Source organism: Littorina saxatilis, linkage group LG4 (genome assembly GCF_037325665.1).
Source record: "Littorina saxatilis isolate snail1 linkage group LG4, US_GU_Lsax_2.0, whole genome shotgun sequence".
Lineage (NCBI taxonomy): Eukaryota > Metazoa > Mollusca > Gastropoda > Littorinimorpha > Littorinidae > Littorina > Littorina saxatilis.
Genome location: NC_090248.1, coordinates 24563443 through 24579728, shown reverse-complemented (window position 1 = coordinate 24579728; position 16286 = coordinate 24563443). Strand labels below are relative to the sequence as shown.

The following is a 16286-nucleotide window of genomic DNA, read 5'->3' as shown; positions in this document are numbered from 1 at the left end:
AAGGCCCAGAATGCACCAGATTGCAAAGATTTTAACCGTTAGGCGCGCGCTTGTGGCTTCGCCACTTCGCTGATTTGCCCCCCCAAAAAAGGAGGAACCCCCCCCCCCCCCCCCTTACAACTCATTTGGTCCGGCCCTGCAAAGTTTCCTGATTACAGGCGGTCCGTAATTGATCCCAAAGTATGTTTACCGAAAATGCAGTGCCAAAGCTTCGTGCAGTCAGCTTCGCGAAGTCGACCTCGCAAAGACGACATTGCCCAATTAATTTGAGGCTTAAGATGGAATAAGGAAACTGCAAAGAAGCAAGCTATTGTTGGAACTAGAGAAGAAGGGCGAGGAGGAGGAGGAGGAGGAAGAAGAAGATGAAGAGAAGGAGGAGGATGAGGAAGAAGAGGAGGAGGAGGAAGAAGAAGAGGAGGAGGAGGAGGAGGAGAAAGAAGAGGAGGATGAGAAAGAAGAGGAGGAGGAAGAGGAAGATAAGGAGGAAGAGGAGTGTTTTGAGTGAGGGAGAATGGGGATGTGTGAGCTCAGTGATATTCCCAAGACAGACTGAGACATAGTTAGAGATGGATGTTAAGATAAGCTGTCTCGCTGGTCAAACCAATCAATCACTACCAAAATTGCCCCTGGCAGGAGAAGGAGGAGGAGGCGGGTCAAGATGTATGGGGAAACAGAGATCCCACTTGTTGAGTTTTTGCTACTTGCTTCTTTGTCGAATTTGTTTTCGTCATATTGTTTAAAATGTGGTCTTTCTTTGTCACCCGTCATCTTGATTTATAGCTTTGTAAATAGTTGTTTAGCCTTCGGTTAGCTTTTCTAGCCTTCTTTCATTTATTATTTGTGTCTCCTTCCCTTAGCGTCTCTTGCTTTCTTACATTTACTCTTTTTTCCCCCTTAGTAGTTTCACGGTCGGTCTTGTATTTGTTCAAAGATCAAGAAACGAAAAACTATGTGCTCCTTGTTCTTTAAAACACACCGGACGTCCTAAAATTAAACTTTCATAGATCATTCCAGCATTTTGGTCAACCACCAGGCGTTACAACAGTCGAACATTTCTAAATTTGCATGAGACTATAAATAGCCGCGTGGTAGCGCTGAGGCTCAGTCATTGTTCAGCAGCTCTATCTATGCACTTTGGATAGATAAGTTCGAGCGAATGAGGCGGCAGGACCAATGGGAGACGCTCTGCCCATGTAAAGTTCCTTGGCTCACTATGTCAGACATGGCCAGGATTTTCCATGGAATAAGACCATCCCGCCAATTAGACACAAGCAACATCCTGCATACTTCCACATCCTGTGCAGAGTTGGATTAAAAAACAAGTCGCGTAAGGCGAAAATACAATATTTAGTCAAGTAGCTGTCGAACTCACAGAATGAAACTGAACGCAATGCCATTTTTCAGCAAGACCGTATACTCGTAGCATCGTCAGTCCACCGCTCATGGCAAAGGCAGTGAAATTGACAAGAAGAGCGGGGTAGTAGTTGCGCTAAGAAGGATAGCACGCTTTTCTGTACCTCTCTTTGTTTTAACTTTCTGAGCGTGTTTTTAATCCAAACATATCATATCTATATGTTTTTGGAATCAGGAACCGACAAGGAATAAGATGAAAGTATTTTTAAATTGATTTCGACAATTTAATTTTGATAATAATTTTTATATATTTAATTTTCAGAGCTTGTTTCTAATCCGAATATAACATATTTATATGTTTTTGGAATCAGCAAATGATGGAGAATAAGATAAACGTAAATTTGGATCGTTTTATAAATTTTTATTTTTTTTTTACAATTTTCAGATTTTTAATGACCAAAGTCATTAATTAATTTTTAAGCCACCAAGCTGAAATGCAATACCGAAGTCCGGGCTTCGTCGAAGATTACTTGACCAAAATTTCAACCAATTTGGTTGAAAAATGAGGGCGTGACAGTGCCGCCTCAACTTTCACGAAAAGCCGGATATGACGTCATCAAAGACATTTATCAAAAAAATGAAAAAAACGTTCGGGGATTTCATACCCAGGAACTCTCATGTCAAATTTCATAAAGATCGGTCCAGTAGTTTAGTCTGAATCGCTCTACACACACACACACACACACAGACACACAGACACACACACGCACATACACCACGACCCTCGTTTCGATTCCCCCTCGATGTTAAAATATTTAGTCAAAACTTGACTAAATATAAAAAGGGGGGATTTATTTCGTATATTGTGTCAGTGAAGAATTAAATTCATTAAAAAAAAAAAAATTAAAAAAAAAACAATTCTGCATAGAAAGAATCCATACTGTTGATTTTTCGTATGTGCCAAAGCGTAGGGATGATCTTAACCCATGTAAATGCCTGGTCCGATCTTAGATGGCGAGCAGCATCGTCTGGGCGGGGATATAGCTCAGTTGGTAGCGCGCTGGATTTGTATTCAGTTGGCCGCTGTCAGCGCGAGTTCGATCCCAGGTTCGGCGGAAATTTATTTCACAGAGTCAACTTTGTGTGCAGACTCTCTTCCGTGTCCGAACCACCCCCCGTGTATACTACATTGGGTGTGCACGTTAAAGATCCCACGATTGACAAAAGGGTCTTTCCTGGCAAAATTGCTTAGGCACAGTTAATAATTGTCTACCATACCTGTGTGACTTGGAATAAGGCCGTGAAAGGTAAATATGCGCCGACATGGCTGCAATCTACTGGCCGTATAAAATTTCATCTCACACGGCATCACTGCAGAGCGCCTAGAACTGTACCCACGGAATATGCGCGATATAAGCCTCATTGATTGATTGATTGATTGATTGATTGATTGATTGATTGATTGATTGATTGATTGATTGATTGATTGATTGATTGATTGATTGATTGATTGGTTGATTATCACGGGAAGGACAGTGCATGTAAGCAAGGACGAGTAGATTTACTCTTCTCCGAGTTCTTACGAACAGAATAAAAACGTTTTGTTTTCCATCTTGTCTCTATCCTTGTCACGAATTGGCAATAAAGCGGCTTCTAACATTTAAAGCCGTACTATCAGGTAACCCCTTTATATTGCGCGCAAAATGTGTCTCAGTTTGAGTAGCTTACTAAGACTAGCACAATGAGGTGAGAAACTAGATCCTTGCCCTGCTCACACGGGTGTATTACCTAATGGCGACAGTCAACATAACCTTCTCATGTCACATGTCAGTGTGGGTGAGTGTGAACATCATAATTATCTACCCCCCCCCTCCCCTTTCCTCCGCCATTCGACACACCCTCTGCCGCGCACCACAGCCTCCATAGTTCCATCCCGAGGGCTTCAGTCGGTACCACCTTCTGCAAACCCTCCCTGCCATGATCAAAGACCCATCAGCTTATGGGCCATTGCTTCTGTGTCAGGCGTGAGCCGATTTTATGCTTCCATGAATATGCATGGTGATGTCATTTGCATGCCTGACAAAGCTAACACGAGACCGCAAATGTCAGCAAAGTGGGACGCGGGAAGCAGTATAACAGTACATGTATAGAGATTGTTGATATGGTAGAGTCTGTGGTTTGTGTTGATCCATTGCTGTTTGGTGCCAGTCAGCGATTCTGGGCACTATTGTTGAGCTGCATTTATATTCCAGATTGCAGGATAAGCTACCTTCAAAAGCACGGACAGGCAGCCATATATGTAGTATACACAATTAACTAGTGAACACGCGCACACGTGTGGGAGAGTTTCACTTTGGCATAATTAGGTTGGTTTATTTTTCTCGGTTAATTTTTATAAAGTTCTTTGAAACACAGACGCGTTCTGAAGACTTGTCAGTAAAGCTGAAATGTGAACGAATGATCTCAACAAGAATTCATAACCATGCTGTGATGTTAAGGCTCAGAAAATAACACACAAACAGGCTTATCACTTAACAAGGTGCTAAGAGAAAAAAAGCCGCATTTGCGTGCCGGTGATAGGTCGTCAAAATGCGTACAATCAATGGTAAGTGTGAACAAGGCTTTGTCATTAGCCATTCTCATTTAGAACCCCCCCCCCCCCCCTTGCCAAAAAAGTAAACGCCACGGTCGTTGTAATGTGGACTAAACAACGAGATGAAAACGATTGTTGCCCGACGAGGACAGGGACACGGCTTTCCTCTTTATGCCTGTGCATTTAAGAAAACAGCGGGCAACATCCTTTACAGACGCCCGGACTATGGTTATCGTGTTGTGCTATCATATTCTTGGGAACTGGCTGCAAGTGCACAATCATGTCAGACATGTTCACTGCTATCAGGCAAGGTGTGAACTGCACTTAAAGTGTATCTAAACCCCATTTTTCAACCCAAAACCCTTATTACCAACGCAAACATACACCCAGATGCATTCCATTCCCACCCCTTCAAAGGCCCGAAGATGCGAGGAGCAGACGCAGCGAGTGGGAAAAGTCCGTAAAAGCTCGCACCTGCCAGCCTTCAGCTGAAACAAGACGATGATGCTAAAAATAGAAACGTCGGCAGATGACGTAGAGATGGGAATGGGAGTGGGAGCGGAAGCAGCGCCCTCTCCATGGATCTAGATCTAACTTTCTGCAAACACGAGTCAGCATGAGTAGATCGTTTCTGCGTCGTTTACGGTTGCAATACTATCCATGCAAACATGCCGGGAATAAGTAAGCTTACTCACGGGTTCCCTCAAGTCTTTCACAGAAGGAAAGCTTGGATTGACTTTGTGGAAACGGTTTATTCACAACCAACGATCGAGTGGACACCATTTTGCAGATGATGCATTTGCAGAACAGTTCACAGCTCCCTTGTTCGAATCCGAACTCGGTTATCGTCCGAGTCGGAGGTTGTTGGAGGATTCTGTCCCGTCAGGGATCCCACTAACGTTTATCAATGTGAAGAAGAATTTGAATGCTGCATAAAAGACAGTTGAGACGGCTGACGAAGAAGTGTCGAACCGGAGAAAGACTCAAAGTCGACGGAAAAGAAAAGTGATGAAGGCAAGTGATCGTTATGTTTCTGTTGGCGGTGCATGATTAAATTTAACGGCAGACGTAGTGCGTTGCATCTCCATCGTTTATGTAAGGTATGTGTGTCCGTGTGAATATGTGTAGGAGGGAGACTGAGACTCTCAAAAATTCTGATTTCTGACTCTGTCTTGCCAATACAATAATAACGAAGAGATACACACAGAAAGACACACACAAACACACAAACAGACACAGCCACACACAACCACACCCATAGACATGCATATACACTTTCTTTGATCCAGAACCACAGAGACAGACGGACAGACACATACACCACACATACGCATAGACATGCACATACACTTTGATCCAGATTGACACATGGACGGACGGACACACACACACATTCACACGCAAACAGTCACATTCACATATACACACACACACAATCACACTCAAAACACACATAAACACACATCATACCTCCAGCAGATTTTTTTTTACAATGTAGAAATATCTAGGTCATTGATTGTTAGATTCATTCCTGTAAAATCTCCCAAATCTAACAAACAAATACATGTACATGTAGTTGAAACAAATGTCTTGTGCAAGAGAGATCAAGGGAGATAATTTTGATGCAATTGTTAATGACATTGCATAGTGATATCCTTTAAAAAAAAAAAATGAAAATAAGGAATTGAGATCTCTACACAATTTATCTTCCTTGTTTTATGTATGACATTGAGTTATAGTTAAAATTGTATTCTCGGAATTGTTCAAAAATAAATTTGAAGGGAGGCAACTAATAGATGAACAAACAATATTACAATTTACACCTTCAGTTATGCTTTTTTTTTGGATAAGATCTATTAATGAGAATTATACAATAAATACACATGGAGGGGAGGGGGGGGGGGGGGGTGCAGAGTGATTTTGAATGAGGTATCTGTCTAATATTTAGTAAAGCGTGGAATTATGACTGAGAGTGAGAGTCATTAATTCAGTGCATTTAAATTTGTATCCTGTTTTCAGGCTGTTCCTTGCCACTCTGCATTACAATAAAAATGGGGACAGGGGTGATGCGCTTGATGAAGAAGGAAATCCGACGTTGTCCATCACATTCCCAAAAGGAAAGAAAGGAGAGTACAGTGTGAGGAAGTGCAAAGGGCCACGAGCTTATGGTAAGTACTGCTGGTTTTTAGCAGACACACACACAAATGAAAATTCTCTTCTTTTCTTATACTCCAGAATTCTGGCAATTTACCCAAACACACACTCACACACACAACTGAAGAGGGAAAAGACAGAGAGAGAAATATTACATTTAATTTTGTTCAGTTGGGTATTCGCTAGAACTGCAGCATTCTTCCTAAAATGCATTTTTGCAAGCATAAAAGCTGTACTTGGTTCCGTGCTAATAATGCCTTTTCACGACTATCTCATCCTGAGCTATCCACTGTTACATTTACAGGTCACGTGTCAAGATTGCTTCAACGTCTGTTTGAGAAGCTGACAAAGGATCAGGTGCCTTTGAAGCTTCCTTCCCAGAGGAATTTTGTGACAAACCTGACTTTTGGGCCGCTGCATATCACCCCCCCCCCCCCCCCCCCATACCGATAAGAAGCTGCAGCACCATACAGTACAAGATAACCAAACTGATCCCACTTTTCCCCGCTGATGTCGACACCAACGACAATACTGAACACAATGCACTTGCAAGGAATTACAGATTTTACTCTTTTATTTCATAAGTGATGCTTTAGATTATAAATACATTTTCATGTTACCATTTTCATTCAAGCTCAGACCACTCAAAACCTCTGTAGTACATCAGACGGAAATGCATATCTGATGGCCCGTACTCCACATGAAGGTAAAGGTATCCTGATTTTCCTCCCTAGCACACCATGGCACCACCTCACAAGCTGTCAGAATCCTATGTAGCGGTACTTCCTGAAAAATAATCACAAAATCTGTGACATAAGTGTACGTGTGTGTTGCATAGTCCGGCAGGGTGTTCCTACAAAAGGTGTGGAAAGTGGGGGGAAGAACACATATTTTTCGTGAATTGATAGAATGGCTTGTTTCATGGCTGGCTGGCTGGCTGTGTGTGTGTGTGTGTGTGTGTGTGTGTGTGTGTGTGTGTGTGTGTGTGTGTGTGAGTGTGTGTGTGTGACAGTATGACAAGATCCATGTACATTTTTCATTTTACCTAGTTATTTATGTTTAAAATGTACTTTCCAAAATGTGTTTCTTTCCAGCATTAAGTTAATCTTGTTTCACACAAAGTGTATAAACTATGAATCTATTATTCACTTCTGGACTTCAGTGTGGAGAGATCCGAGGATAACAAAATAATATTTACTGGTTTGTATATAATATATTATATGCATCATACCATGTCAAACACATCACAATATAGACGCGTGATCGACAAGAAGAGGAAATACTATGTGTGCACTTGTATGTCTTATCTTTTAATTTAATGGGTTTTTTTAATGGACCAACTTTCAACTTTATGAGAAGAAAAAGTTTTTAACACATGAAAAACAAGGATTGCTTTAAACCTGCAAATTAAAAAAAATCTTCTGTCACCTTCTTCTTCAGGTGTGTGAATGGATGGGTGTACGGGGTACATTTGTCATGTGGAACAGACCTAGAAGTATCTGCCAACACATCACGATGATGTGACAAGCACATGTATGCTTGGTAAAGAAAGATAGGTGTGTCACTTACTGTAAAAACCCATGCTCCTCCCGGTACTGGTAATATGCCGTCTCCAGCATATCCGTGTTTAGACAGACGCTTTCAAATTATGGGAGCTGCGTGAGGCATGTAATGCCATTTTTTTCGGGAGGTCTGCAAACATAACAGTATTGTTATAACTTATGGTTAACTATGAAATTAGTGCAAGAACTTCTGTCTTTCTTTATTTGGTGTTTAACGTCGTTTTCAACCATTCAAGGTTATATCGCGACGGGGAAAGGGGGGAGATGGGATAGGGGAAAGGGCTGAGATGGGATAGAGCCACTTGTTAATTGTTTCTTGTTCACAAAAGCACGAATCAAAAAATTGTTCCAGGGGCTTGCAACGTAGTACAATATATGACCTTACTGGGAGAATGCAAGTTTCCAGTACAAAGGACTTAACATTTCTTACGTACTGCTTGACTAAAATCTTTACAAACATTGACTATATTCTATACAAGAAACACTTAACAAGGGTAAAAGGAGAAACAGAATCCGCTAGTCGCCTCTTACGACATGCGGGGGGCAGAGAAATAAGGATGTGGAAAAGAAGACTTTTGGTAAGTGAAATAAAGGTGATGGATCCAGTCAGGTAGAAATAAGACAACAAGAAAGGAATCGGAAAACTGCAGGGAATAGTAGGGAGAGTTTTCTTGGAAGGAAATATAGGTGAAAGGACTGGTAAGGCAGAAATAAGACAAAAGAAGAGCAGTAAAGGGGTGGGGAAGCTTAGTGGAAACACTCCCGCCGCGTGAAGGCGACCCCATGGGAGCAGTGTAAGAACTAAACTTCTAACAGACATTATGAAGTTAAGGCTTTACAGACTATATAGTAATGAATAACCTCTGCATCTATGTTGCAAAATAGTCACACTTTTCCTTTGCTCTTTTCATTGAAAAAAAAAGTAATTTAACTAATGCCAAGTAAAAAGTAATACATACCTGCCTAGGACAGTTCAGCTTCTTCATAATTTTAGTAGACTCTGTGCAGCAGTTGCATTCCTCCACTTTCTCCATCTCCACACAGTTGGCACATTCAGACCTGAAAGTATCACAAACAATCTTCACTCGTTTCTATCCTTCCGCCGAGTGTTGCGAATGCACACATGTTGGAAGTATTCTTAGATTTCATCAGAAAGAAATAATAACATTAGTTCTAAAAATGTAACTTGCCAACTCAAAATGTAAACACTAGGGACTGCCAGATTCGCCTTCGTCAAAAGCTCGTGCGTGTCGATCTTCGTGAGTTTGCTTCTATAAAATGTTCATTCTGGAGGCCTAGTGAATTTCTTGCATATAACCAGGTCATGTCCAAAATAGACACTAGCTCTGGAGACAGACTGAAAAACCAAGTTAGCATAGCCTAGTGCACAAACACCCACACAAACGGTTCTCATGTCACAGTTCAGATCTAGATCTAGACTCCAAGCTTGACACATCCTGTCAGAATGTCCTTTTCTCGGTTGCTTGTACCCAAAATAAAACGTGACTTCGTTACTCACCAGTCTGTGTTCCCAAGGCGATTAATCATGCTGCTGTTGTCAGAAAGATGATTTTCCTCCACGTTCCTTTCATTTTCTCGTGCCCGAGGTTCAAACATATATGGTACAACACGATTGTGGTTCACCACGTTTTGTGCGCCACGACTGACTGTCGTCCATTGTGGTCTCTTCCCATGTCTACGTCACAGGCACTTGGCTGGCGCGTCGGGAGTTCTCGGGTTTTCTCGGCAAAGTCCGGATGAGCAAATTTAGTACGCATGCCAGTTGGCGAACGGCTGAGCGCAGAGCGGTTAAAGTGCAGAAAAATGTCGTAACTGGAACCCCTCTACACACACTCAAACCTGTACTTGCAGGGTTTAGACACACTTTAAGTGCCCGCTTAGCAAGATATGAACAATGCCCTACAGTACCAGACCATAAACAGTGTCTAGGAAATACCTAGCAGTGTTACGGGTTGATGCGGCATCACTATATGTCTTGGCTCTGGTGTCTTTTAGATGACAATGACTTCGACAAAACCGATCGACGCTATGCCAAGCAAATACAGAAATGTTTAAACTTATTCTTCAGAAGATTTAGCAGACCCCCTACTTTTCCTCCCCTCTATTTCACGTCGTAACTGAGAAACCTAAATACTACTTTCTTCTCATAAGCATAATTAAAAAATGTAATGTACATTAGCTAGCTTGCAAGTAGGCCTACAATGAACACTAGAATTTGGGGAGGATAACTCAACTTCTGCTGCCTTGTTACCCCCAGGCAAATTAGCGAAACTTACAGGGTAGCCTTACTTTCAATCTAACTGCTTTTGAGAAAAAGCCATTCGTCTATTTGCAGTTCAATAGAGAACCGAACAAATACCGCGGAATTCTTATTTACCCTTACTCTTCGATTCAAAGACGACTAGGAGAAGGGGATTAACTGAAATGGAAAAGTGAAAAATGTGGAAAAGGGAGAGAAGCGATGTTGACCACGGTCTGAAAGAGATACGGGGGGAAGACAGGCGGGATATCGACAAAACAGTTATTTGCTCATCACTCAAAAGAAGTCCCTCCGACCCAAAAATGAAATAGAATAAACAAAACAATCAGGAATTGATGTGAATTATATGGAGTCAGTACGTGCGTGTATTGGTTGAGTAAACTTGAGAGATGGGATGCACTTTTATACGGATAATAATCATGTTTTATCAGATCTTGTATAAGCTCGTTTTACAGGCTGTTGGGACTGGGTTTTTTCTCTCGGTATTTCAGTGTAAAACTGAACAAAAGGGCAGTATTATATGTAACTTCACTTCACTTCAGAGAAAGTTAAACTCTAAGTGTACAAGTGCTGTTCCTATAGACACACACTAAGTTTCAGGCATTATTCCCACCATCAAATTCAAGCTACAACAAATGCCCATTAGTATATGAACACATTTCGCGAAATAGGTAGTGTTTTGCCGAAAATGCGCAAAGGCTTCTAAAATGTGCCCAATTAGCAAAATCGGCAGCGAATTTGTAGTTTTAAAGTTCTCATATGCCTTGCGATCATCACACGAAGACAGGTAGATGTTAGAATTGATAGATATCGCAATAATCGAAAAGTTATGGCAAGTAATAGAGAGAAAAATGTGTATCTTTTCATGAATTTTGGGGAATTAAGCTCAACACAAACCGACACAGACCATGCAAAACATAACAGGGAGCTCAAGCAATGTAAACGCAGGACTGAGATGAAAAAAATCCTTGACCTGTCAAAACGAAGAAACCCAGCCGCTCAACCTTGATTGAGCACTTTGACACATTTGAAATCTTCTTGCTTGGAGACTGAGAGGAAGCCAGCTTACCAGCAAACCGAGTGCCTTATAATTCAATTTTCAGCCCTGATTGTGACAGAGAAAAGTCCACCTGCTGTCGGTGGCCGTCGCTTCTGCAGCATTGGGGAGTTGCGTATCAAGACGATAGACTGAACCTAACGTGTTCAACGAAAGCGAAAACAAAATCACAAAAAGAAACCCAATTTGATCTGGAAGATTGTTGTTGTTGATGAGCGCACCCACGCGAGATAATCGTGGGGTTACTTAGGACAGGGGAGGTGACTTGAGGTGAGAGAGAGAGAGAGAGAGAGAGAGAGAGAGAGAGAGAGAGAGAGAGAGAGAGAGAGAGAGAGAGAGAGAGAGAGAGAGAGAGAGAGAGAGAGAGAGAGAGAGAGAGAGAGAGAGAGAGAGAGAGAGTGTGTTTGCATCCGTCTGTGTGTGCACGCGCATCCGTGCGTGTGTATTGTAGGGTTGTAGGAAAATAAAAGAGAATGACTGGTCTTACCTGCAACCCCTTCATAATCCCACCACGTGGCCCAAGGAGAGTTTGAATCTGGAACAGATCCCAGTATTTCTTTATTACATTTATTTCTATCTTCATCTCACGAACTGAGAAAGGAAACAAACTTGCATCGGTCTCGGGTAGCAATATCAGCTGAAGAGACGATAAAAACTAACAACCAACCAACGAACCAACTTCATCTCACGAAGATATGGTACTTAAACCGAAGTACAGTTACCTTGATAAATACGCTTCGCGCAAGTCTAAAAACCCGTGAACATTATTTCACATCCCCAGTGTGACAGGGGAGGCTACCGCTCCTTTCACAGCAGACTCTGCACCCGAGTTGTTGGCCTTTAAAAGTCAACACCAGTGGATTGTAGAATTCTGTTTGTGATGGGGTCTGGTGGTTTCCGATTGTCTGTATGTTCATGGAAACCTTCGGGTTTGCATAACAGTTTTTATAGGGCTAAGAAATTAGCCCTAACATTTTCAATCCTGTTTGATTGCACTTCGCTTCCCGAGGTGATCGTAGTGTTTCGGCACTCGGTTACATCTGGCGCTTGCGAGCAGGGATGAGACTCGGCATGATATGTTCAGGTAATGGCATAATATGACCACTGAACATTTTTGTGCTGTTCCCATTCTGCGAACTTGGGATGGACAGTGGTCCCCCGGTTCGGAACTTCGGGACGAAGTTCATTTTAAACGGGGGCGATTGTGACAGGGGAGGCTACCGCTCCTTTCACAGCAGACTCTGCACCCGAGTTGTTGGCCTTTAAAAGTCAACACCAGTGGATTGTAGAATTCTGTTTGTGATGGGGTCTGGTGGTTTGCGATTGTCTGTATGTTCATGGAAACCTTCGGGTTTGCATAACAGTTTTTATAGGGCTAAGAAATTAGCCCTAACATTTTCAATCCTGTTTGATTGCACTTCGCTTCCCGAGGTGATCGTAGTGTTTCGGCACTCGGTTACATCTGGCGCTTGTGAGCAGGGATGAGACTCGGCATGATATGTTCAGGTAATGGCATAATATGACCACTGAACATTTTTGTGCTGTTCCCATTCTGCGAACTTGGGATGGACAGTGGTCCCCCGGTTCGGAACTTCGGGACGAAGTTCATTTCAAACGGGGGCGATTGTGACAGGGGAGGCTACCGCTCCTTTCACAGCAGACTCTGCACCCGAGTTGTTGGCCTTTAAAAGTCAACACCAGTGGATTGTAGAATTCTGTTTGTGATGGGGTCTGGTGGTTTCCGATTGTCTGTATGTTCATGGAAACCTTCGGGTTTGCATAACAGTTTTTATAGGGCTAAGAAATTAGCCCTAACATTTTCAATCCTGTTTGATTGCACTTCGCTTCCCGAGGTGATCGTAATGTTTCGGCACTCGGTTACACCAGAAAAGTACGATGCCTGTTTTGTCACTATCGGCGTGGGTTCGATCCCCACGTTCGGCAAGGGATTCATTTCCAAGAGTCAACTTCCCCCCCTCTCCCCTCTCTCGTGCACGCATGCCCACGATAAAGATCCCAAGCTCACAGCGAAAGTCTCAGGGCTTGGAAACATGAATACGCGCAAGCAGGGAAAACCATATTCAGGCATGAGACCAAGGGTAGGGCGGGTGGTGGCGAGAGAGGTGAAGGGACGGGGAATGTTTACAGTGCCGTGTGCCGGGCTGTGAGCAATGCCCACCAATGTTTAGCTCAGGCACCGTCGCGGCAGACGCGCCATAGTTCTATGCAGGAAAATGCAGCGCGCTATTCTGGCCATCTGGCCAACTGTCGTTCTCATCTCTAAGGCTGATACCACGAGGTGTAAGTTACACCCGCCTTTAGACTCAGGCATTTTCAAACGCTCGACTCAAGACTGTATTGGGTAGCGCCGTACTGTATAATTATCAGCTCTCTTTATCCAGTGGAAAACAGGCCGAATTTCCATGATGGTAACCTCGCAGGACTATATAAAATATTATCCTTTTTTTCCCTTGAAGATGCGGCAATCTGTTCTATATTTAGCTCAATGGGAATGACCAGCGTGGATATTGTTGATATTGTACAGTGAATGATGACCTCCCGTCTGCATGTTATCTCAAGAAAAAGACCCATACAGTGGAGCCCTCCCTCCACACCCTTTTAAGACCTCGAAAAAACCTGAGAAAATCAGGCCTTTAAAAGGAAGGAGTCTTAAAACGGGCTACATTTACAGACGCTATGAACAGAAAATCTAAAAAATCAAGGTCTTAAAAAGGGTGTGTCTTAAATTGGGGGGTCTTTAAATGGGGTTTTCACTGTAATGCTGTGTCCGCGCGATATTATTTTATGCCATTTTCTGTTAAAATCATGCAGATCGGAGCTAAACGGCGTGTCTCAACTGGCAATACCCGCTGAGCAACCAAAACAAATGAAAGAGTTTGCCTCATCCTCGAGAAATGCAACTGTTTTACGCAGCGCACAAAAACCCTGACAGAGTTACTTGCGAACAGCGTCTATTCTGGACCTCGTCGCTTTTGTGTGTGTGTGTGTGTGTGTGTGTGTGTGTGTGTGTGTGTGTGTGTGTGTGTGTGTGTGTGTGTGTTTGTTTGTGTGTGTGTGTGAATGTATGAATGTGCTTGTGTGTGTGTGTGTGTGTGTCAACAAGCTTCTTTATATCATGTCGGTTTGAAGAATAAGAGAACACTTTCTTTCTTCTGAAATGGACAACTCGGAAAAATCATGCAATCAAAATCTCCTCCGGGAACTCTACGTTGTCAAATTCTCATTTTGGAAATGTATGTTATCAAATTCTCATTTTGGAAATGCATGCTATCAAAATCCCATTAGGAAAGACCACTGCTATTCAGTCTTCGTTCAGCCTTGAAAAGCTGTGAAGCAAAACTAACAGACAGAGTCGTAAACTTCATTGGTCTCCTCGTCATTATTCAACATTTAGAGTGCTTTGGTAAAACTTGTTGACCTCGGTAGGATTTGTCTTTCTTCAAATGCCAACTCAAGCAACACACCGGCACGGTTGGCCTAGTGGTAAGGCGTCCGCCCCGTGATCGGGAGGTCGTGGGTTCGAACCCCAGCCGGGTAATACCTAAGACTTTAAAATTGGCAATCTAGTGGCTGCTCCGCCTGGCGTCTGGCATTATGGGGTTAGTGCTAGGACTGGTTGGTCCGGTGTCAGAATAATGTGACTGGGTGAGACATGAAGCCTGTGCTGCGACTTCTGTCTTGTGCCGGTGTGGCGCACGTTAAATGTCAAAGCAGCACCGCCCTGATATGGCCCTTCGTGGTCGGCTGGGCGTTAAGCAAACAAACAAACAAACTCAAGCAACAAAGCAACTATCTGATAAACAAAGGGAAGTAAGCGCTGAAATGTATGCGACATGTGTAATAGAGTTGGCTAAGTGAAAGTTATTCGGAACTTGTCTCCTGGCACCTGAGAGAATAACAAGTTTTGAAATGAACAAGTGACTTTCATCCTCATGAACAAAGCGACTAACCGAGAAATGGCTTTTTTTTCCCTCTCGTTGCGAATCTCGCCCAGTCCTTTTCTCACGGGAACAAAACAACCTATAAAATCTAGTCTGATTACCGAAATCCCGAAAGAAAAGGTGCACCGAGATAACCCAACGCATCTGACGGCTATCAATCATAACGCTAATTTGACCGAGACCGGTCGATCCGAAGACGGTCGTCTGCAAGTAAGAACGTCATTATATGGCGCATGCCAGCCATCGATATCTCGCCGCCCCTGGTCAAAGTCGGTGCGGGTAAATATTGCCACTACCCTGTATTTGGTGCACCAGTCTTTATGGGTTGGCGATGTTAGTGGCTTTGTGGATATAGGGTACGGGTTGGGTTGAAACTGGGTTGGGTTGTTGGTTGGATTCGTGGTGGTGATAATGGTGGTAGAGAGAGAGAGAGAGAGAGAGAGAGAGAGAGAGAGAGAGAGAGAGAGTGAGAAAGAGAGAGAGACAGAGACAGAGAGAGACGGAGAGAGAGACAGAGAGATATACGTCACATAATTCTCCTACTCGACAATCAAAAATCAGCCATCTCTCTCTCTCTCTTTCTCTCTCTCTCTCTCTCTCTCTCTCTCTCTCTCTCTCTCTCTCTCTCTCTCTCTCTCTCTCTCTCTTTTACTTCTTTCCCACCCCCTTTCTTACCGAAACAGCTATTAGCGCATTGACAAGAAGGGAATGTAGACCTATCATTCCCTCTCTCACTATCACTATCTGTGTTTCTTCACATCTCTTACTTAAGCAACAATAGCCAGAACAAAAATAGTGTACAAGTACAATATTAACAATCATTATTTGACTATCAATCTCGCTCCACTGAAAAAAAACTAGATTCAAAGCTCGCGTCCATCAGCACGCGTGTACTCGGCGACGCGTGAAATGCGCGTGACAGCAACGGTACCGCTCCAAAGCGGTCGCGACAAATTCGTCTAACCATCCGTGGTCAATCGATATGTCCCCGATACACCACCACTTACTGCGTAATCGCATTCGTTCCGCTACAGGTATAAAGTGGGTTTTAGATCAAATGTAAAAATATAGCCTAACATACAGAAACAAATTCACCGCTAGAAAAACGTTCTTTGAATGGGTTTTTTCCCCTTCTGTATGATCGTTTCTGTTAGTGGATTAATTTGAGTAATGATCGCATTCATTATGGTACAGGTAAAGTCGTGGGTTCTTTTTTGTTTGGGGGGGGGGGGGGGGGATAAGTTCTTTGATTGTACCCTTGCTGAAGGTTAGTGTCTGAAAGTGCATGAGTGTGTATACATATGTACCCGTGTTTGTTTTTCAC

General features: G+C 42.9%; 1 protein-coding gene and 2 long non-coding RNA genes across 3 annotated transcripts in view; all 3 read right to left on the bottom strand.

Moving 5' to 3' along the window:
• LOC138964297 (uncharacterized) overlaps window positions 1–16286 on the bottom strand; it is a 300694-nt gene that overhangs the window by 113558 nt on the left and 170850 nt on the right. The gene's annotated exons all lie outside the window — the stretch shown is intronic.
• LOC138963664 (carbonic anhydrase-related protein 10-like) overlaps window positions 1–16286 on the bottom strand; it is a 91860-nt gene that overhangs the window by 34643 nt on the left and 40931 nt on the right. Inside the window, exon 3 of the mRNA XM_070335511.1 lies at window positions 11488–11535. Within this exon, the coding sequence (XP_070191612.1) occupies window positions 11488–11535 (48 nt within the window). The remainder of the gene's footprint in view (window positions 1–11487; window positions 11536–16286) is intronic.
• On the bottom strand, window positions 5411–9547 carry LOC138964283 (uncharacterized). The gene is made up of 4 exons (XR_011455065.1): window positions 9182–9547; window positions 8622–8721; window positions 7670–7792; window positions 5411–6886 (listed from the first exon to the last, which is right to left on the bottom strand). It is a non-coding gene; the product is annotated as an uncharacterized lncRNA (long non-coding RNA).